The sequence below is a fragment of the Aedes aegypti genome, chromosome 3, assembly GCF_002204515.2.
Source record: "Aedes aegypti strain LVP_AGWG chromosome 3, AaegL5.0 Primary Assembly, whole genome shotgun sequence".
In the NCBI taxonomy this organism is placed as follows: Eukaryota; Metazoa; Arthropoda; class Insecta; order Diptera; family Culicidae; genus Aedes; species Aedes aegypti.
The window spans coordinates 393,002,193-393,025,080 of record NC_035109.1 but is presented as its reverse complement, the minus strand read 5'-3'; the positions used below and the strand labels follow the sequence as shown (position 1 = coordinate 393,025,080).

At 39.8% G+C, this 22,888-nt stretch overlaps 1 protein-coding gene across 3 annotated transcripts; it reads left to right on the top strand.

Moving 5' to 3' along the window:
• Nucleotides 1-2,548: 2,548 nt before the first annotated feature.
• Nucleotides 2,549-21,005, top strand: LOC5565435 (tenascin). 3 transcript variants are annotated; one of them, XM_021854471.1, is made up of 4 exons: nucleotides 3,153-3,406; nucleotides 3,477-3,594; nucleotides 18,535-20,710; nucleotides 20,768-21,005. In XM_021854471.1, exons 1-4 carry the CDS (start codon nucleotides 3,318-3,320, stop codon nucleotides 20,821-20,823), a joined length of 2,439 nt encoding a protein of 812 aa, XP_021710163.1. In that variant the 5' UTR covers nucleotides 3,153-3,317; the 3' UTR covers nucleotides 20,824-21,005. The 3 variants fall into 3 exon arrangements, with proteins under 3 accessions (XP_001649810.2, XP_021710163.1, XP_021710162.1); XM_021854470.1 differs by lacking the exons at nucleotides 3,153-3,406; nucleotides 3,477-3,594 and adding exons at nucleotides 18,156-18,265; nucleotides 18,346-18,475; XM_001649760.2 differs by lacking the exons at nucleotides 3,153-3,406; nucleotides 3,477-3,594 and adding an exon at nucleotides 2,549-2,798.
• The last annotated feature ends 1,883 nt before the right edge of the window (nucleotides 21,006-22,888 follow it).

Here is a 22,888-nt window from a genome sequence, read left to right as displayed (position 1 = left end):
ATAGAATAATGTGCTCCAATGCCAAGGATTAGCAAGACTTTTATGCAAGGTTTTTACTTGCATATATTTTTTCCACGCAGACTCAAACAAACATATTCTATCAAGTTTAGAGTGCAAAGGCTTTCTAAGGTTATCCAAAAGCTTCGCTGAGCCTAGGTCTTCAGATCAACAAGCGTAATCAGTTATCTCTTGACGATAAATCAACATGGTTCAAACTCGTGTGGGCTCATTTATCTCTTTTGTTGCTTTCAGATCTACAAGCGTTACTTGTATCCTTTCTGACGTTAATAAAAAGGCTAGTAAAACGGGCTCAATAAAATATGTCCTACCAAGTATCTAAATCAAGGATTGCTCATAGTTATCGAAACACTTTTGTAAGTGAAGGCTTTGGAATTTACAGGCGTAACGAAAGATCTTTCGAAGATTTATGAATAAGCTTCACACCCAAGCAGATTCTAACAAACATGTGATACCAAAGTTGAAGTCTATCGTCTTACTAGGGTTTTATAAGTACTCCGTAGAGTACATGACCTCAAATCAACAAACGTATCCAGTGATCTCCGTTCTCAAGAAACGCGGAAGTTCTATCAGAAGCTCAACAGATCCCGCAAAGGTTTCTTATACAATTGATAAGGATAAGGATGGGAGCATCTTGACGGACGGACGCGAGGTGATCGAAAGGTGGAAGCAGCTCTACGATGAACACCTGAATGGCGCAGAGAACACAGGCACAGAAGGTCAGGACAGTGAAGGCGATGGCTACGTCAGCACAGCGGATAGTTAAAATCAATTAGCTCCCACGATGGGAGAAGTTAAGAATGCCATTCAACAGCTCAAGAACAACAAGGCCACTGGCAAGGATGGTATCGGAGCCGAATTCATCAAGATGGACCCGGCCAGGTTGGCCACTTGTCTGCATCGGCTGATAGCCAGAATCTGAGAAACGGAACAGCTACCGGAGGAGTGGAAGCAAGGCGTTAAATGCCCTATCTACAAAAAAGGGCGACTAACTGAAGTGTGATAATTATCGTGCAACCACCGTCGCCTATACAGTGCTATCACAGATTCCCTTTCGTCGTCTATTACCTACAGAAAACGAGTTTGTGGGAAGTTATCAAGCAGGTTTCATCGACGACGGCCGCTCGACAACGGACCAGATCTTTTCCGTGCGGCAAATCCTCGCACTATCGCACTATCTGTTCATAGATTTCAAGGCATACGACAGTATTGACCGTGTAGAGCTATGGAAGATCATGGACGAGAACAGCTTTCCCGGGAAGCTCACAAGATTGATCAGAGCAACGATGGACGGTGTGCAAAATTGTGTGAAGATCTCGGGCGAACACTGCAATTCATTCGAGTCTCGGCGGGGACTACGACAGGGCGACGGACTTTCGTGCCTGTTGTTCAATTTTGCGCTTGAAAGTGTCATGCGGAGAGCCAGACTTAACAGTTTGTTTGTTCACCCGCCTTAAACGCGAAGCAACAAATGTCGGGTTAATGGTGAATGCGTTGAAAACAAAGTACATGCTGGTAGGCGAAACTGAGCGCGACAGGGCCCGCCTAGGAAGTAGTGTCACGATAGACGGAAATACCTTTGAGGTGGTGGACGAGTTCGTCTACTTCGGATCCTTGGTGACGGCTGACAACAATGTTAGTCGAGAAATACGAAGGCTCATCATCAGTGGAAGTCGTGCCTACTATGGGCTCCAGAAGAAACTGCGGTCGAGAAAGATTCACCCCCGCACCAAATGCACGGTAGTCCTCTACGGGCATGAGACATGAACTATGCTCGAGGAGGACGTGCAAGCTCTTGGCGGCGAAGGATAAACCACGAGCTCGCTCAACTCTACGGCGAACCCAGTATCCAGAAGGTGGCCAAAGCTGGAAGGATACGATGGGCAGGACATGTTGCAAGAATGCCGGGCAACAGCCCTGTAAAGATGGTGTTCGCCTCGAATCCGATCGGAACAAAAAGGCGTGGGGCGCTGCGAGCTAGGTGGATTGACCAGGTGCACCAGAACCTGGAGAGCGTGGGTCGCAGTCGATGATGGAGAAAAGCGGCCATGAACTGAGTGAATTGGCGAAACATTGTTGGCGAGGTTTTAGCAATATAATTGATGTGAAACCAAATAAATAAATCATCCCACGGATTTCTTGACTGACCTAGATCATCACCAAGGCAAATTAGCATATAGCTGACAAAGCTTTACACAGGCTTTACCAAACAAATCTTGTTTGTAGTCTATCTGATATTTATTTAAGGAATTTATTACAAAATGAATTTCACGGGCTTGAATTACGCAAAAATCAGAATTACAGCACAAAAATGCGAAATTGTATGACAATGATTCGTAGACCAGACCGTCTTCTCGGATGCTGATTCTAACAAACGCCATCAAAGTTTCAAGTTCGACACGTTTTTAAAGTCTCGACTCACTTTTGTCATATAATCGCTCCGTTACCAATGCATACGTGTTTCCGAATTTAATCGACCGAAAAACGGATGGCGTGTAGCTAAGCTCGAATCTCCTAGCAGAGTGGATTATTAACATTTAGTACATCGTTCAACCTAGAGGCTGTCGATCACCGTCGTCGAAGAGATGTATCTTAGTATAATTGTACTCTTTACCATGAGTTTCCGAGTCCTAAGTGCCCAAATGTGTGAGCAAGAGACACTTCAACCATTTGCCAAATCTATTGCAGTAAACAGCTCCAAATTAGTCGAAGTGGATTACACGTGTGTCTTTCCGAAAACGATGAATGTTCGTGTTCATTATCAAGCCAACAATTGCACGGTGAGTTCGGATTTGTTAACGATTCTATATTCAAAATATTGCGTTCCAAAATTATTCCGTATCAATTTGAAACTTTTGGTAGCAGTGTTGTCAACCGAAGCTGACAAAGACCGTTGATTTCAAACAGATTTAATTTATTACTCACTCGAAGCCGCTAAACTTTGTATGAGTAATAAGCTATATATGTTTTGATTCAACAGTCTTTATCAGCTTCTGTTTTTTTTTCTTCAGCCTCCAGACATGCGTGTAATTATGTAGTCATGACATCATTTCTGATAAAATTATATTATATATAATTGTGGTTGTCCCAGTCCCTGTGACGTCACTAAAGTTAAGATTTCTCTATTTAAAGGCATTTAATAGTGTCACGTTATCACGTATGTGAATCTGCAGCATTGAAGAAAAGAAAACGCAAGAGTGCACTCGTCAGGGCAGAAGTCTCCATTAGGCAAGCCGCGTGTGGTGATAACTGAAACTCTCGCTGTTTCGAATACCGTTCGGATAATATATTGTGGATGTATGTTTACTCGTTCCATCATGTTCATCGTTCTGGTTTGGTTATTTTCGTTGGATGCAGTTGTCTCACAGCACTGCGAAACCAAAGATCTGTAAGGCAAAGATTCGTTGATTGAAACTGGTTTTGGAATTGATTTTTAAATCTTTCGTATCACAATGCAGAAAACCTTTTGCAAAGGCAATACCGGTGACAGGTTCGAAGTACGTTACAGCTGAATACTATTGTTTCGGAACAAAGACCATGAGAGTTCCAGTCGATTTCCAAACCAACAATTGTTTTGTGAGTATGATAATTGCTTTTTGAAATTAACCATTTTTCTTTATGTTGCGATAAAGTGATACTACTGTGATCAATGAAAACAGATAACTTAATCCGGGGTAACATCTATCCGCTTTTTTCTGGAAGTTTCTGCACAAATTCGTTTAAAAATGTAAGTGTCGCAAGTACGGGCACCTATCGCTTGTGATTGTATACAGTATTTGGTTTTCCGGAAGTTATAAGCATTTTAAAAAAAGGTTTTGTTCTATTTCGCTGATATAGGGTAATATTGAGAACCCATTTATACAATGCTCGGTAATGTTGAAAATATGTGAACTTACGTTGAAATCTTGGCCCCTCAAGCCAAACTTAAAATTTGCCCTTTACAAGTTTAGTTATTTCGAAATGAACCACGGAACATGCCCAAAGATAGGCAATTCCCTAAAGAAATTTTTCATTCTTCATAATAATTCGTAAATTTTTCAAAATATACATCCTTATGTAAATTTTGACAACGGAATCGTTTTCGGTGATGAGATTTTTAATAAAAAAAACAGCATTTTACTTACCCATACCATGTAATCCTTCAAGAGTTCTAGCAAAACACAAATCACAAGGAATGTCCTTTGTGATTCTTCCACCGTTTTTTTCAGGTGTTATATGTAGAGATTCCTCTGAGAATTCATACGGGAATTTCTCCATGAATTATTTTCATACTTTTCAGTGCTTTCTACAAGAACTCCTTTACCAGTTTTCACTGGGTTTCCCAAGGAAATCAGTTTCGTCCTTGGTTTCCCATGGAAAATCATTCCCCGACTTTCTTGAAGAATCTCTATCGGATTGCTTAAATAATCTCTTGCAGAATTCCGCCAGAGAATGCTTCAGAAATTATCTAAGCAACCAAAAGTTCTGATTTGACTCAACAATCGAATTCAGAAGTTCACATTTAGTGTGGATCTAGTTCCCTGGAACTTGATTGCTGATTAATATGATCGCATGTATGTTAATGGTACCTAATGGTCAAAGAGCCGTAGAGTTGAGCGTGTTCGTGGTTCATCCTTCGCCGCCACACGCCGTTCTCCTGCACGCAGCCGAAGATCGTCCTAAGCACTCGGCGTTCGAAAACCCCAAGAGCTTGCAAGTCCTCCTCGAGCATAGTCCACGCCTCATGCCCATAGAGAACTACCGGTCTTATGAGCGTTTTGTACATCGTGCATTTGGTGCGGGGGTGAATCTTTCCTGACCGCAGTTTCTTCTGGAGCCCATAGTAGGCACGACTTCGGTTGATGATGAGGCTTTGTATTTCCCAACTAACATTGTTGTCAGCCATCAACAAGGATCCGAAGTAGATGAACTCGTCCACCACCTCGAAGGTATCCTTGTCTATCGTGACACTGGTTCCTAGGCGGGCCCTGTAGTCCCCGCCAAGACTCGAATGAACTGGAGTGTTCGAGATCTTCACGCAGTTTTGCACACCGTCCATCGTTGCTCTAATCAATCTTGTGAGTTTCCGGGAAAGCTGTTCTCGTCCATGATCTTCCATAGCACTACACGGTAAATACTGTCGTATGCCACCTTGAAATCGATGAACAAATGGTGCGTAGGGACCTAATACTCACGGCATTTCTGGAGGATTTGCCACACGGAAAAGATCTGGTCCGTTGTCGCGCGGCCGTCGATGAAACCTGCTTGATAACTTCCCACGAACTCGTTTGCTATAGGTGATAGACGACGGAAGAGAATCTGGGATACCACTTTGTAGGCGGCGTACCTGCCACACGATATACGAATGCGAAAATGGCAACTTTGACGAAGAAAGCTCTCAGTTCATAATTACGGAAGAACAGTAAGCTGAGAAGCAGGCTCTGTTCTAGTGAGGACGTAATGCCAAGAAGAAAGGATGATAAATAATAGTATACATTTTTATCCACAAGGCAAAGAGATTCGGAACCAAATACTGGAAAGATGTGTGCCAAATCAACTGCAGCAATTGAAGTAAATCTCGGGGAACTTACGCATTCTCGGCAATCTAAGCACCTAAACTTTTAGGAAGGCAATTATACACAACCAGTGAATAAATTGTCACCCAACACGCAGCAACAAAGACATTGTCATCTCCTATTCCTGTTGCAACAATTTTGTTCCGCAACATCAGTTTATCACCACTTGAACAGAATATGACAAAGATCGATCACCACGTGCTCAGTAATGTTTTGGGCTTCGCATTGCAAATTTCGAGAACTTTCTCTGCGTTGGTAAACATTGGCACATTACCGAACAGTATGCATACAACAAATTTTGTTTTGTGTTTGTAATAACTGATAAATCGCATGTTGAAAAGGTTGTAACAATGTTGTGCCCTGTGATTGTCATGACAATTTTTTCTTTTGATTGTATCCCAATCCGTAACAGTATAGATAAACGGGTTGTGAGCGAGGTTGCTTTGTCGTTTGTTTTTCGACTCCTTTGATGACAATTTTATTCACTGTACACAACAATATAGCACAACAAATAGCAGCAGACACCTGAAACACACTTGACCATTCTTCATTTATTGGTTATTATACACAAAACACTATTTTATTCTCTAAATAATCTATTTTTCCTCACCAGTCACGTGGCACTTGTTCTTTTATCGGCAATGCAATTACTATTGTCGGCAACTAAAATGTTCTCTTCGGCAATCCAAAACTGTGCAAAAACTAGGTTATGTATTCTCGCGTAACTTTTCAAAACGTCCTAAGTAACAAATATAAACAAATCGAGATTTTCATTGAAAAGCATTCGTTTGGCACCACCTAACATCACATTAGAACACTCATATTGATACATATACTATAAAATATTCTATTTGAAGCTTGAAAAAATGACCAAAGTTCAAATATGCATAGCTTTTTACCAATTGTTACTTTGGACCTTTGATCAGAGAACCAACCATACGTCCTAAGTAACACCATGATAAAACATGTTACTTAAGACATTCCTCGAATAGCTTTGGAATATACTTCAAATGCCAGAATTATGTGTACAAGCGTGTCTACGACCATGTTATAGGTATAAAAGATCACATTGACAGTTTATCAATTAACTTATTCGATATTCTCAGAGCAGCACTGCATCCCAAAATTGTAAACGCTCAAGTAACCAAAGGAGAATGAAGTACGTAAAACTGTATAATGGTCGTTTTGCCAAAATAATGTTTTCCGTGTTTTACTGATGGGATCGACATTTTCTCAGCTTCCACTCTTCTCTTCACATACTTTACGTATTGAGTGCAAACTAGGGGAATGAAATTGTACAAACTGATGTCATTGCATCGATCCAATCCAGATCCAGAGATGACCAAGCATGTGATTCCCGGTAGCAGCACGAGCAATGCTTACGCGCGGCTTGCACTCGCATTTACAGAGCGATTGATCACCAAACTCCTCTCTTTGGCTAGAGAGAAGCTAGATATATGTATTTGTTTGGTGCTTACTACTACGCGGACCTTTGATCAGAGAACCTACCACATGTCCTATGTAACGTTTATGAATGAACACGATTCTAATGTTACATAGGACAATCGTGACTATAGCTTTGGAATATAGTTCAAACGGCGGAATGATTAGTAAAAGCGTGTCTGAGACACTGCTTAGAAGTATAGAATGCCACAATGACTATTTCGCAATCATTTTAGCCGATATTTTCAGAGTCGCTCTGTCTCGCAATATTGAATACGCTCAAGTAACAAAAAGAGAACGAGGTACAAAAAACTGTATTTTGGTCTTTTTGCCAAATCATGTTTTATGCTTTCGCTGGATTCGATCAGCATTCTCTCAGCTGCCACTTCTCTTTTCATATTATCAGCGTATTCAGTGCATGTAGGGGAATGATATTGAGCACGAGATTGAGCATCATGATCTTATTGTATCAATCCGATTCAGATCCATGGTCGATGAAGCAAATACATATGCTTCACGGCAGCAACACGAGCAACGTGCATGCGCGACTTGCGCACACATATTTGCAGAGCAAACAATCACCGAAGAGAGGAGAAACTGTATGTATTTGTTTGGCGTTGGTTTCCTTCAACGCCTTCAACACAATTGACGGCGCCGTCATCGTCATCATTTCCCACCGCTATTTCGTTTGCGCCGACGGCTGATGCCGAATGCAACGCAGTCGTCACCACCCGTCGTGCAGTGGGTAACTCACACACGAACAAGTGTGGGCGAAACCAGCATTGAAACGGGGGGAAGATTGAGAGAGGAACAGCAAGAAAGCAAAATTTCCTATATACAGCTCAACGTTTCCCCTCCTTCTGTTGTTACATAGGACACACAGACGGAGGGGAAAAAGTGACGTCGTTGCATTGAATGAATCAAAACAAAGCACAGCTGGTGCCTGCGATTAATACACCGCAACAAAATGAGCAGTTCAATTTGAATGTTGAAGCAGTTTAACGCACGTGGATACAAAATGAAATAAAACATGCTTGCTGTGTGCTCAAATCAAAATGTCCGATGTAACTATAACTGAAACAAAATGACCGAAGTGAATGTCCAATGTAACAATTGTTGAAACAGAACGACCTATGTGATTTATCCTATGTACATAGTTTTGGTCAAAACGTCCTATCTGATGTTTTTATAGATTTCAGTGTAATTTCCAAATAAATTGTCAAAATTTTATTTCTTGCGTTGAGCTCTATTACACTGCTTCCCTCTACAAGCAACACAGTGGGGAAAAATTGTTTCAGTTTGATACAGTTTCAAAATATATTTTCACAACCTTCAAGCTCGATTTACTCGAAATGTGTGAATTGTTAGATAGGCCGTTTTGAAAAGTTACGCGAGTATTGATAATTTTTCGTATCTGTTGACAATGCCTGAAATCAAACGTCACTCATTATGTCTTACTCGTTGAAAGGGCCATACAGACTACACGGAGAACAGAATTGCAGTTATAAATAGAATAGCATAGGGTGGAGAAGGCTCAAACGTTGCGGCTCACAATTTGTTTTTCATACAGAACCCGTTACGAAAGGGGTCGAAAATTGAACATTTTTGCGTTACGTAATGAACGGATGCTGCCTAATTTCGTTTTCATTTATTTCATCGAATAATTTTTGCATTAAATCTTATAATGGCAGCATTTCGGCTGTAAAAATTATCATGTCATAATTATAAACTTGACTGCAAGTCACCACTTGTTACACAGTGGTTTCCTCTTCTTTGAAAGAATCGAAAACAACGGCGCCAATGCCTGTCAAAGTTTACGGTAATGTCGTCGGGGGTGACATTAGGCCAAATTATAACCTGAAATATCTCAGCAAGCATTGGGAATCTATATAAATAAAAATGGAATGGTGTTTGTATGTCACGAAATGACTTGAGATCGGCTCAACGGATTGATGCAAGTTTTTCACCGTTACACTCCACAAGGGATACGACGTGTTTGTGCGAGGAAAAAGTTCGGGAAAGTCTCCGAAATAATTGGGAAAACGAAAAAAAAACTAAGGTTCATTTTGTATGGTGGAATTCTTGACGTTTTCCAACAGCCTACTTGATAGCAAGACGAAGTTTTCCGGGACCACTAGTATTGATATAAAACTTTAATGTATTAATAGTATTCCTTGAAGTTATCTACAACTACAGTCGAATTTCGTTCGTTGCACTATCTTTAAGTAAGCTCCCGTTAGTTGTGCTATAGCCCACCTCAAACTAAGGCGAATGTCATTTTTTGACATAAGACGAAATTTATCAATGTTGGTAGCTTTGCTTTTCTTTTGTTATTGGACAGCTCGAAACTCAGCCCGTTTAGTGAAAGTCTTCCACTAAATGGGCTATAGGCTTAGTGCAACGAACGAAAGTTGACTGTACCATCAAAATATTAGATTCATTAGATTCATAAATAATGGAAAAAGCTTGAAATAAGTCTTATTTAAATTGTCACTTTTGAGGTTTCATAGAAAATCGACGTGGACGAATGCTATTTTGAAATCTCACTTTTATGTTCATCACATCAATTTTTGTTGGAAAGCTCTAGAACCCTTGAAAGGAACACGATTCTCTTGATTTTACGTGCCAATTTTACCCGCAGCGAACTGGACTATCGAAATTCACACATTTTGCCTTACGATTGTTGCAATACGAACACTTTATGCATCGTTTTAGCATTACCTTACATCAGTGCGGTGATAGACGAGGGGTGTGCGCACGAGCCTAACGATCGCAAGGTCCTTGGTTCGATTCCAGGTAGCCGCGAAATCTATTTTTGTTTTCAAATTTCGGTTTCATAATGTAAATTTATGAATTAAAATCCGATTTCTTGTGGCGAATTTTCATAAAAGGGTTTTTATGTTTATCGATATTCCATTTTCCTGATTGTGGTTTGTTTGGCCCAATGTCATCCCCTCGAAGGGGTGAATTTGGGCCAATTTTCATACGGAAAAGGAAAATAATCAAATTTCAATTACTTGTTCAGCATTTGCAACGTATTAACCTGAACATATCAAGTCAAATTGCGAAAGTTGTTCAAAAATAAATGAGGACTTACGCATTTTTGGCCAAATCTCATCCCCAACGGTAGTTGCACAGTTGTTTTCAAATTTCGTTAAATGCGAAAAGTAAATAATTTCGCCGTGAATTGAACTATTCGCTGATACGCTGAATGGCTCGATATGGTTGTGGTCTGTAAAGGTTGCTGCTCTTGGAGCCTTTTCACAAATTTCATAAAGCTCTAGTGGGTGAGTGTCCTTGAGGTGTTGAAGCTCATACAAAATTTGTAGAATATTCATACAAAAAAGCTTACCAGGGGGTGGGTGCCAAAAATGACCATTTTTGGTGTTATGAAACTTATGAATAAACCCTTGAACGCTCCGCATCACCAAGTTATTACCGAGAGAATAAATGGTAACATAAAAAAAATCCGATTGCGATGTCCCACGATTTTTGACGTAGAAGTACGTCTTTCTTCTCTATACAGGAGTGAAATTGGAATTTCAAAACCAAGAGCGTTACGCTGGCATGAAATATTTTAAACGTTTATAACTTTTCGCTGGCTTAACGAAATTTCTTGATTAGCACCTCAATCGAAAGATAAGACATCAAAGCTTCATGTCGTTTACTTACTGAATCCCACATACCTGTCCAAATAGTTTAATAACTGTTTTAAAATAGAACGTTGATTTCAAGCAAATCTATAAATAGGGGTGGCTAGAGAAAATTTGACGTCATTTGCTTTTCACTCTCCGATTGGCTCGCATCTCAGCAGGCGACAGATCGGCTTGCTCTGACCGGGCGTGCTTCTCAGGCACAGACATCGATAGCGAGGGCCCCCCCGTTTGCCTTGCTTCGCTCAAATCAAACTGTCGAGCGAGCGAGAGAAGATGCCGTCCGAAGCTAAAGCCATCACCGCTGCCGCCGCCTAGAAGAAGAAGAGGAAGCAGTTCACAGGTGAATTTGCGGTCGAGCTGTGAACACGGTCGGGCGAGTCATTCTCGCTTTGTGGTTCACCGCTTGTTTGCGTTCACCCAGCCATCGTCATCGCCGCCGCAAATTTCATCGGCCGAGGAGCTGTTGACCCGCGCTTCAAAATTTCAACTCGTGATGAAATCATCATTGGTGGTCAAGAAGCAATCCCGATAGGAGCAAATACCAGAAGCCCCCTGAGTTTTGCTGGTCCGAGCAGTGTTGTTTATCCGTAACAACATCGAAGCTAACAAAGCCATCGGTTCTTTTCAGAGCCATTAAATTTGTGGAAAAGAGTTAAAAGAGAAATATTTCCGACTTTATTTATAACTTCTAATATTCCTAAATCAATTTCACGGCTTCATACAAAATTTCATTTGTCATGAATGATTTATGACTCAACCATTTGAGATTGTACTCGCGGACGCTGCTGCAATGCCGTCGGGGTGAGTGCTCAACATTTCACAACGATTGTAAAACAGAGTGGCTTTTCCAACAGCGCCTTTTATGTTCCATATTTTATGGGAACACTTTGATTAGGAAAATTATCCCATGTAACAAAATTGCGACATATTAAGAATGCTTTTGATAAGACATTCTCATTGAACAATTGCAATAATTTTGGCACCCATGGATCAGAAATTTACCGTCATAATAAAGAAAACTATTGATTATCAATAGCTCGTATTGAATATTTAGGGAATGCCAATCATTCCAACAATTCATGTTCGACCAATTTTTCACGTATTAGTATTCTCCACAATTTTCAAGTAATTCCAAGCCCAACACATTATTAGCACATACCCTTTTCCCGGATTGGTCGATCAGAAAACGAAGAGCACAAAAGGGAGGAGCATCATCTGCTATTCCAAGGTTATAAAACATGCTGCCTTCGAGGGATTCAGTTTCATTCCATTTCCGCTTTCGAGCTGGTAAGAGCTCCTCCGAACTTGCTTAGCGAGAAGTACCTCGCTGCTAGAAGCCTGCTGAGCTGTTAATCCAGAATCTGGTTTGTGAAATCGCTCAAGATTTCAAGATTGAGCTACGTTTCCAGATTTCAACTAAATCCCTGTGATCCGCTACCCTGTTGCTGTTGTGCACCCATGAAATATTTAAAATCTGATAGCCTTACACAAAAACTGTCTTCAGCAAACTTATTCATCTCGTCAAAAATCTACAACTTTGCTGAAGATACCATGAAGCTTTTCCTTCAATATGTTTAGTTATGTCAATTATAAAAAAAACGTCAAAAAATTCACTTAAGTCAAACCGTTACAGCTTTTCAACGCTTCGCTTTCAACGTTTACTGCTTCGAACGGAATAACGAACGGATCAAGCAGCGGAGCAGCAAAGAAGAGCGCGTGAAAGCCACAGCAGTGTGCGAGTAGCGAACGGAACCAGAGAGCAACGAAGCGAAAGCAACAACTGAAAATCATTTAGTGGACGGATTAGTAGTCAGCGTCAACCGGCGACCTGTTGGAAACTAACGCCAGCGAAATACACACCATCTGCCTCTCCTTACCATTCATTTTGTTGTACTTGATGAATTCAATGAAATGGTTTGGTTTGGCGATGGAGCAAAGAGTTATTTAGGATGATTTTACTTGACAAAGAGTTGTTGATAAAAATTCCAATCAAAAAGAGTTGTTTTGAAAAACTTTCCTCGGAAAATTTATGCTTTGCCAAAGAGTTGTTAATGAAATTCCTGCAGCAAAGGGTCGAGTTTCTCCCCACGAATATTTCCAGCCAGGACCAGTCATGGCCCGCTTCCAAAATTCTCGAGTACGGAAATTGGAAAATGTTTTAAAATTGCGACAGATTTTAAATACGGTTCAATAAACTGTTTCTTGACCAATTGTAATGAGCAACTATTGATCTGAATTGATTTTTCTACATGTTGTCTATTGCGTTAATCTGAGAAATAGGCTATATGAAATTGATGTCTTGGCAAGGGATGTACAAGATGAGCATTATGCTGTTATTGCATCCCGACGGCACTGCAGCAGCGTTCTCGGACCATCCTCAAATTGTCGTATTGTCGATTATTCGTGATAAATCAGATATTGTATGATGCTACGAGATGAATTAAGAGATTATAGCAAGTATGTGGTAAGCACATTAAGAAATATTACTAGCTATACTGTGTTTATCACGAGAAGTTCTTACTAGCTCGAAAGTGTAAATGAAATGAACCGAATCCTGTTGTTGTAACAGAGGGATTTTAATCCAAAGGTCATTCGTCCCTTAAATGAACCGAATCTGTCGAAGATAGTATGTTTTACATAACTTGAATTGCAGACGATGCTCCTTTCTTTCGTATTCTTCGCCTTCTTCTGATTGACCAATCTAGGATAAGATACATGAAGTTGATGTCTTGGTTAGAGATTTACATATCTTGGAAAATTCACATGCGCGTTCGTATGGACAGTAAAAATATCAACATTATTTAAGTAGCTGACAATAAATTAAAATCACGCATGTTTTGGTTTAGTGCAAATTTTAAATATTTCTGATCAATTTTCAATGTGTTCTGATTTATATACTATGACATTTGCAATAGACTAACATGTAGAAAAAATTCAAATCAATAGTTGCTCATTACAATTGGTCAGGAAACAGTTTATTGAACAGTATTTAAAATCTGTCGTAATTTTAATACATTTTCCAATTGCCATACTCGAGAATTTAGGAAGTGTTCCCCTATTATATGATAAATCAACGATGCTGTTAGAAATATCATACAATGCTGAGTAGTATGATGTTATTACGGTCCGACGGCGCTGCAGCGGTAAATTCTCAAATTCATGTAATTTTGTGGGGTAAATTATGTGAACCAAATTGTAGTATACCGCGATATTTAGATTGTTATAGATAAATCAGTAAATATAATCCAATAAACCCTGTTATGAAAGTATGTTGGCCCTGAAAAGGGCCAATTGAGCTTGGATGCTGTGACCACGAGTCGAAATCTAGAAGCGCGGATCGGTCAACCTAGAAATCTTGAGCGATTTCACAAACCAGATGCTGGATTGGCAGCTTGAAGATTAACCGCTCAGCAGATTTCTAGCAGCGAGGTACTTCTCGCTGAGAAAGTTCGGAGGAGCTCTCAACAGCTCGAAAGCGGAATTGGAATGATACTGAATCCGACGAAGGAAGCATGTTTTATAACCTCAGAATAGAAGATTACGCTCCTCCCTTTTGTGCTCTTCGCTTTCTGATCGACCAATCTGGGAAATGGGTATGTGCCAATAATGTGTTGGGCTTGGAATTACTTGAAAATTGCGGAGAATGCTATTGCGTGAGAAATTGGTCGAACATGAATTGCTGGAAGGGTTGACATTAACTAAATATTCAATACGAGCTATTGATAATCAATAGTTTTCTTTATTATGAAGGTAATTTCTGATCCAAAATTATTACAATTGTTCAATGAGAATATCTTTTCAAATGCATTCTTAATATGTCGCAATTTTGTTACATGTGATAATTTTGCTAATCAAAGTGTTCCCATAAAACATGGAAAATCAAAGACGCTGTTGGAAAAGCCACTGTATTCTACGATTGTTGTGGAATGTTGAGCACTCACCCCGACGGCACTGCAGCAGCGTCCACGATTACAGTCTCGAAATGTTTAGTCATAAATTATTCATGACAAATGAAATTTTGTATGAAGCTGTGAAATTGATTTAGGAATATTAGAAGTCATATATAAAGTCGGAAATATTTCTCTCTTAAATTTGGCTGGGTGAACGCAAACAAGCGGTGAAGCACAAAGCCACAATGACTTGCCCAACCGTGTTCACAGTTCGACCGCAAATTTTCCTGTGGACTGCTTCCTCTTCTTCTTCTTTTTCTTGGCAGTGGCAGCGCTGATGGCTTTGGCTTCGGACGGCATCTTCTCTCGCTCGCTCGACAGTTTGATTTGAGCGAAGCAAGACAAACGGGGAGGTCCTTCGCTATCGATGTCTGTGCCTGAGAAGCACGCCCGGTCAGAGCCAGACGATCTTTTGCCTGCTGAGATGCGATCCAAGCGGAGAATGGAAAGCAAATGACGTCAAATTTTCTCTAGCACCCCTATTTATAAATTTGCTTGAATCAACGTTCTCTTTTAAAACAGTAATTAAACTATTTGGACAGGTATGTGGGATTCAGTAAGTAAACGACATGACCCTTTGATGTCTTGTCTTTCAATTGAGGTGCCATTCAAGGAATTTCGTTAAACCAGCAAACAGTTATAAGAGTTCAAAATATTTCAAGCCAACGTAAGGCTCTTGGTTTTGAAATTCCAAATTCACTCCTGTATAGAGAATTTTTATTTAACTTTCAAACTGTGCGGCATAATCAAATGCAAACGCATTCAGTTCCCGATGGCTAGTGCCTGTGCTTTTACTGTTCATAAGTCGCAAGGTGGAACTTTCCCCGAGGTCGTGTACGACTATGACAAAAGCCAGGATCAGCAATTGGTGTATGTTGGTTTGTCGCGGGTTACTTCACTGCAAGGACTATTTTTGACAAACTCTACCAATTTTTTCAAGTTCCATCACGCCAAAGGCAGCAATTCTCCCAAGAGGGTTGACTTAAGGAATGAGCTGCAGCGCTTAGGCAATCATCGATTAGTGACGCTTTGAGACAAACTGCGTGAAATACTAAATGCTCATGCAATGGATATTGCTACAGACCAAAGCACTGGACCGATTCTATCGATTCTAACAATCGAAGCACCCGAGCTATCAAACATCTAATCTACTGGAGGAGTTTGGCGAACTACAGCTGGAGCCAGAAACCGATCACCCAACCAAGCAACACAAGGAAGCAACGACCAAACAAACAAATTCAATCATCTGGCATTATTCCTGGAACACCAAACACTGGTTCTCGGAACCACAGGACCACCAAAATGAGTCCAAAAAGAGTTAACTTCTGAAAACTTCATCCGATCAATAACAACACAAAACTAGTACACTTACAAACTCATACACATAACAAATCAAATTATTAATCATCGTAGTTCTACGTCAACCCCGCGGTAATGTAATAGACATTACCCACCCCAATTTTTTTTTGTTTATGAATAGCATCCTCCAAATATGGTTCGATCGGCTCATCCGGATAAAAATCCCAGCTCTGCCAGTAAAATTTATTTTCGTTCATATTATTATCAGTGTATGAGAAAATGAGAATAGACCCTTTGCAAAACAATTCACGACTTGACACAAATGCACCATCCTTTGATTACACTGCGGAACACGTTTTTGTCTCCAGCATCAAAATACCTCTATTTACTTAATTAAGGGTTGCTGAATCCATAGCCATTTACAGAAATATCGTAGCACGTCTAGTTTTTGAGATATTGGTGGTTGAAAATGCAAAAATTGACTATTTCAGCCAACTTGCATGCAAGTTTGCCAGCTTGTAAGGCAATTAATTTGCTTAATTTGCTACAGCATTCAAACTTTACGTCTATAACAATACTTATCATCGAAGTTTATAATACTTTCGATGCGAAAAAGTTATTTTTTGATGGTTTAGAAAAGTATCGTATTTTGCCATATAAGAGAAACGAAGAATTTGGTATGGAGACTGCAAGCATGTTGAAAAAATCGGTTTAATCTAAATTAATTCGTGTAATTTCAACCAAAATATATCTAAAACAAAAGTTTAAGTCCTCCTTTGCATGCTTGGTGGATAAGATCACAAAAAAGTTTGATAAAATATACTTCAAATTTTAGGTAAACATCAATAAAACCATTGTTTTATACAACTTTAGCGACCTGTAGCTAAAAATTGTGACGTGCTGGGAAATATCTGAGAACGGCATCAGATTCAGCAACCCTAAATCTACTAGAGACACATAATTTGATTCTTGAGACAAGCATTTTAGTTGCGCTGTGTGTATTGCCAAATGCGCAGCAGGAGTATTGCCAAAATGGTTTACCTATTAAAAGACGTATATATTATATGTTTCCCAGTATATTGAAGATTATGCACTACAATCTTCAAATAGGAAAGTATTGAAAGGCTGCATTGTTACCAATGCATTCTTTGCTGCCTAATTCCAATAAATGAATTAGTTGTGTTTGATTTTTCTGTGAATTTAAATCGTGAATAATAAATACACCGCAATTGAATATGGTTTTCTGGCAACCTGTAGGTGAATTCCGGCGCACATTTTCTTCGAAGAGAAGAAATTTTCTTCCATAACCCACCAGCAAGAAAATTTTCTTTTCTTCGAAGAAAATACGCGCCGGAATTCGCCTACTGGTCCAGTAATAAAAAGTGATTGCCGAGGAAATCAAAGTGCATTAATTTTTATTTGTGATTTGAAGCATAACAATTAAGTATTTTCGAGTGCTTTATATACAAATCAAAAGTTCAATACTGCATAAGTGATCGGTGCGTAGCTTTTGTGAAAAAATGGCATTGGAGCGGATAATTGGACCTTTCAAAGCGGTGAGTTTTCTTAAGCTGTTCTTGTGTGGTTTTATTCGGCAGCTCACGAATGACGATAACTTCATAAGCATTTATTTCATTTAATGATAAAACCCATGTTATTCAATATTTTTGTGAAAGATGTGATTTACATGGAAAATTATAGTTCAAGGAATATATTGAGTACATTGAAGGTAACCCTTGTTCCGTAGATAAATTTTAACAAGGACGATAAGTTAGAGTTGCCGAAAATACCCTTTTTGTTGTTGTAAAGATCGAATTTGCATGCTCAGTTGCCATCAGAGATTCCAAAAATCTTTGAATTCCACCACAACCAAGATCCATGACATTGTAAACCAATCATCAGTGCCACTGATAAGAAATCATGCTTCTTAACTCTGCGAAACATACAATCTCACATATGGGAGAGCTTACTCATATGCTGCTGGACATTTCGTCATCTGTCGTGGGTCCGTTCGTGAATTACGTGAACTTTTCGTTTTGGGCAGGAGGGTCTAACAACTTTGATTTCTACAAAATATCGCAATTTCGTGGGAAAATTGATAGTCTCTGAAAAGAAGGGGTGGAGTCTTAGATGATCAAAATTTGAACTTCGTGGTTTTTGGATAACCTCCAATACCACTCAGTTTATCGTCAGGATAGAATGGGGTACGATGAATGACAAAGACTTAGGCTCAGTTCCATTTGAATCGCTGAGCAATTAAGATGAATTTCATTATCATTCTAGTAACACTCCTATGTGGACTTCGAATCTTCGCAAACACTCAATATTGCACGGAGAATGTGAAGTAAGCTTTCAATGATTGATCATTAAGCTCTAAGATTTATTACAAATATGAACTGATTTACACGAATTTTCTTGATGTAGAACCGCTGTATCAAAGTATCGTTCGACAAGCTACAATCAACGTGCTGTATGTTATTACAATTGCAATTGGAATTCGCGTTACACGAACAGCAAAGAGGTGTCTGCTACCTGTTACCAAAATGAGTGCTATGTAATTGATTTCTTCGATTTTTTGTAACAGCTTATCATATGTTCAATTACTATTTTCAGCTGGACTACGAAGTGACAACCAAGCAGGTATGCTGCGACGGATACCATATGGTTGGTGAACAATGCATTCCGGTGTGCAAAAATGGCTGCGACAATGGCCGGTGTACGGCTCCGGAAGTATGCTCGTGCAACCAGGGATATCTGATGGTGAACAATAGATGCATTGCGCAGTGTGCGAATTGCAACAATGGAAACTGTGTGGCGCCCAATCAATGTGTTTGCTCAGATGGGTTCGTCAAGAACAATGCTGGTCTGTGCGTTCCCAAGTGCAAGGATGAGTGCGTGAATGGAATTTGCAACGAGTTGAACCAATGTGTCTGCCGTGAAGGGTATTTCTTCAACGAAAAGCTTTTGGATTTCGGAATACGCAATAATACGGTGTGCACCGCCAAATGTGACGAACCCTGTGAGAATGGAGTGTGCACAGGGCGCAATACGTGTGAGTGCCTTTTCGGATATGAGTTGTCCGAGACTAATCAGTTCGTCTGTAGTCCAGTTTGCGATCGCTCTTGGATTGACTGTTCCAATGGACAATGCGTTGCACCGAATAAATGCGATTGTCACGTCGGTTTTAAGCTGGCAGGAAATCAATGTGTTCCGGAGTGTGATCCAGAGTGTGAAAATGGAAATTGTATCCGTCCAGGGGAATGCAATTGTTGGGATGACTATCAAAAAGCGAACGAATCGCATAAATGCATTCCCCTGTGTGATCCTCCGTGCGAGAACGGCACTTGTGTGGGCGTTCATCAATGCAGCTGTCTCAACGGATATCAGCAAGTCAACGGCAGTCACTGTGAACCGGCGTGTGACTCACGCTTCACGAATGCGGCCAACGGAAGCTGTATTGCTCCGAATGTTCTACGTTGCGATGCGGGCTTCACATTGCAACTAAATGATGAATCTAAGCTAGTATGTGAACTGAAATGCAGCCCTAGATGTATCAACGCCAGTTGTTTAGACGACGGTTCCTGTCAATGCTGGGATGAGTATCAACAGGTCGCAGGAAGCTCATACGAATGTGAACCGATTTGCAATCCACCGTGTGAGAATGGTCATTGTGTTGCTCCGAATTCTTGTTCTTGTGAGGATGGCTATCGAAAAACTGAAGCTAGTTCCAATGTTTGTTCCTTCTACTGCAATCCAGAAGTTGTTGACTGTATGCTTGGAACTTGTACAGACGTGGACACTTGTGATTGCCCGGATGGCTATGAGTTAACGGAAGGCGAAGACACCATTCTAAGGTGTACCCCACTGTGCAGTCCTCCTTGTACAAATGGACACTGCGTTGATACGAATGAGTGCGTCTGTCTGATCGGGTTCAACCAAGTCAACTCCTCGTACTGTGAACCACGCTGTGACCAACCTTGTTCCAATGGAGTCTGCAGCAATCCCAATAAGTGTAGTTGTAATGAAGGATACACGAAAATTAACGAATATGATTGTGAACCGTTCTGTGATCCGAATTTTATGAATTGCACTCTGGGATCTTGTGTCGGCCCTAACAATTGTTCGTGCTCGGAAGGTTATGAGCTAACTAGTCAAAACGGTGAATTACTACAGTGCAATCCAGTTTGCGAAAAACTTCCGGAAAACACTATTTGTGTAGCTCCCGGAGAAGTCCGTTGTCTTGATGGTCACGAACCCAGAGATGATGGTTCCTGTGGTCCCGTTTGTGAGCATGATTGTGGCGAAGGAGTCTGCGTTGCACCTAACGAGTGCCTTTGTCATCCGGGGTATGCAGTATTTGATGATCCATGGTGCGTCTCAATCTGTGAAAACAACTGCACCGTGGAACAAGGAACCTGTAGTGATTTGCATTGTGTGTGCAATGGGGGCTATGGTAATCTAGAAAGTCCATACTTTTGTCAACCAATATGTGCGGGTTGCAAAAACGGGAATTGCGTTGCGCCGGAGGATTGTGAGTGCTTCGATGGCTATGAGCTCTCGAACGTTACAATGAACTGTGATCCTATATGCAGCAATTGCACCGAAGGTTGTTGCATCGCTCCGGAAGTTTGCCAGTGCCAACAATCAGAAAAGTTCTCTAGCGCTTCTTCGACATCCTATTGGATTCTAATTTGTTGCGTAGTGGCCGTCTCCGTTGTGGCATCAGTTGCTGTTCTAAGCTACAAATATTACATCAATCAAAAATTTAGTCGTTCATACAGTTGCCAGTGTAAGTAATCAATGCATAGAATGAACGGTTGAGATTTTAAAACTTTTCAATTTACAGACGATTCAACAACCGGAAAAACCTCCATTGGATCCGAAGCGCAGGTTGCTTCGTGATGATCATAACCCCCCATGTGGAGTAACCTAAAAGCTCCCTGTCACGTCCGGTGCGTGTGCTTCCTGGGACACCACTTCCAAAAACATCCCTTAATAGTTACCGCGTATTAAATTCTCATTAGCGACATCGTTTATTAAAATTGTTATGGCCTTGTGTGCTGAGGCTGATATCCGTGAGTGAATTCAAATTGAAAAGCTTTTTCCAACCCGAAAGCCGCATGTGGGGGACATCAATCAACCGTTTTCAGTCTAATTAACGACGTTATGCCCATTATCAGAGCAGAGATAGATAGATTCTACATATATACTTAACGGTTATGCACACCACTTGTTCTACGGCAGAACCACAGGGCACAGTTTATAATTATATTTCCGATCTGAGGTTAACTGATTAAAGGTGAAATAGTTTAAATAATGTGAGTTAAATCCGGTTTTAGAAAATTACCAATTTTAATAATTATCGAAATTGTTGAAAGCCAGGTCGAAGGCATGAACATAGGAAAATGGTGAAATACGTGATTGACCTCTTTTTTGGAGAGAAAACAGTTGCTTACGTGGTAGGAATTTATTGATGAACTGATTGCGGAATTTCTTGACGATTTCCAGAGCAATTTTTAAAAATCTCCCACAGCACACTCTCTAGCTAGAAGTTGTTGGCTGATTCAGAACTGCCAGAGGAATTTCTGGAAGTAATTCTTAGTTAGCTCCTGAAAAATGATTTGATTAAATTCCCAATGGAGATTTGTGGCATCATTCATAGAAACTTAAGATAAGGTACCGCGGGGCAAGTGGGTAAATGGGGTAAGTGAAAACAATTGATATATTTTACTGAATATGTGAAATAACGTTTTAAACTCATGCGTAAACCTTCGAGGCAATTGAGAACATTACGATAGGAAAGAAATTTTTGAGATTTTTCAGCCATTATTGCATAATAGAGCGAAAAATTGTTAACCTGTCAACTGTTACTCCGTAACAAGTTGGCGGCGTACAATCTTATTTTAATATTTTCAGTGGAAAAAAGTAGCGGAAAATAATTTCCTGTACCACTTCTTAGTTGTCCTATGTGACAGTTTCAAACTGCAATAAAAAAAGTTTTAGAATTAATTCGACGTAGACCTAAAAATAACTAAATTTAAACACCGTCAATTTTCTTATCAGGTGGGGCAAGTGAAAAGTTTATCATTAGAGATTGAATTTGTGTTTTCTCTTTAAGTAGCCATAAGTAAACATGGTTCGCAATTATCATAGAAAAACAAAACGTGCTGATAATTCAAGAAACACTACTCAAGCGTTAACAGCTTTTAGAAATCATGGAACTTCTCTAAAATATGTTGCCAAACATTACAATATTAATATGTCTACTTCGGGCAGCCAATTAAAAGGAAGACTTTGACTGAAAAGTTACAATATTAGAGAACACACGGAAATCTCGTGGAATGTCTATGTAAAGCTAGTTCAAAACATAAAAATGGGGTATAGGTCTATCCACATAAAAAAGATTCTAAATACGATATTGAAGGATTCCGTTTGATTTCTCCCGAAGAGTTATCCAACGCCATATCCGACTTTCTCAAAAACAAATAACGAGCGGTGGAAATTCTACAAAGTAGAAATGCAATTGCTGTCCTATGATGTAAGAACTAACATTGGAAATGTTGCAGTTATAATAATTTTGTCGAATCATTTCAACTAACATAACTGAACAGAAGAAAATTCAAGTGAAAAGAATAACATTTTCTTTGTTTACATGTTACTTATGTTATTGTTCATTGGGAAGCCTTAACAAATGTTAAAGCTAATAGAAATCGTGAATGTAACTGTTTGTTTTTGAATTTATTATTCAAAACGGTAAACTTTTCACTTGCCCCACTTTTGGTGAAGTGAAAAGTAAGGAGACATTTTTCAAAAACTTTTTCTGTATTTTTTTCTACAATTTTTCATAAAAATCAATTTCAGCATGCTGCTTATATTTGGTGGGAGTCAAGCTAAAAAATATATACCACCTCATTTGTTTCAATTTAAAGTCTCTAGAATTTGAAGAATCTCAACTATGCGAATTCCA

Coding starts and splice junctions, on each gene's coding strand:
- LOC5565435 (XM_021854470.1), top strand. CDS start 18,183: ATGAATTTCATTATCATTCTAGTAACACTCCTATGTGGACTTCGAATC. Junction 18,266..18,345: donor TATTGCACGGAGAATGTGAA/GTAAGCTTTCAA, acceptor TTCTTGATGTAG/AACCGCTGTATCAAAGTATC. Junction 18,476..18,534: donor GTTACCAAAATGAGTGCTAT/GTAATTGATTTC, acceptor TACTATTTTCAG/CTGGACTACGAAGTGACAAC.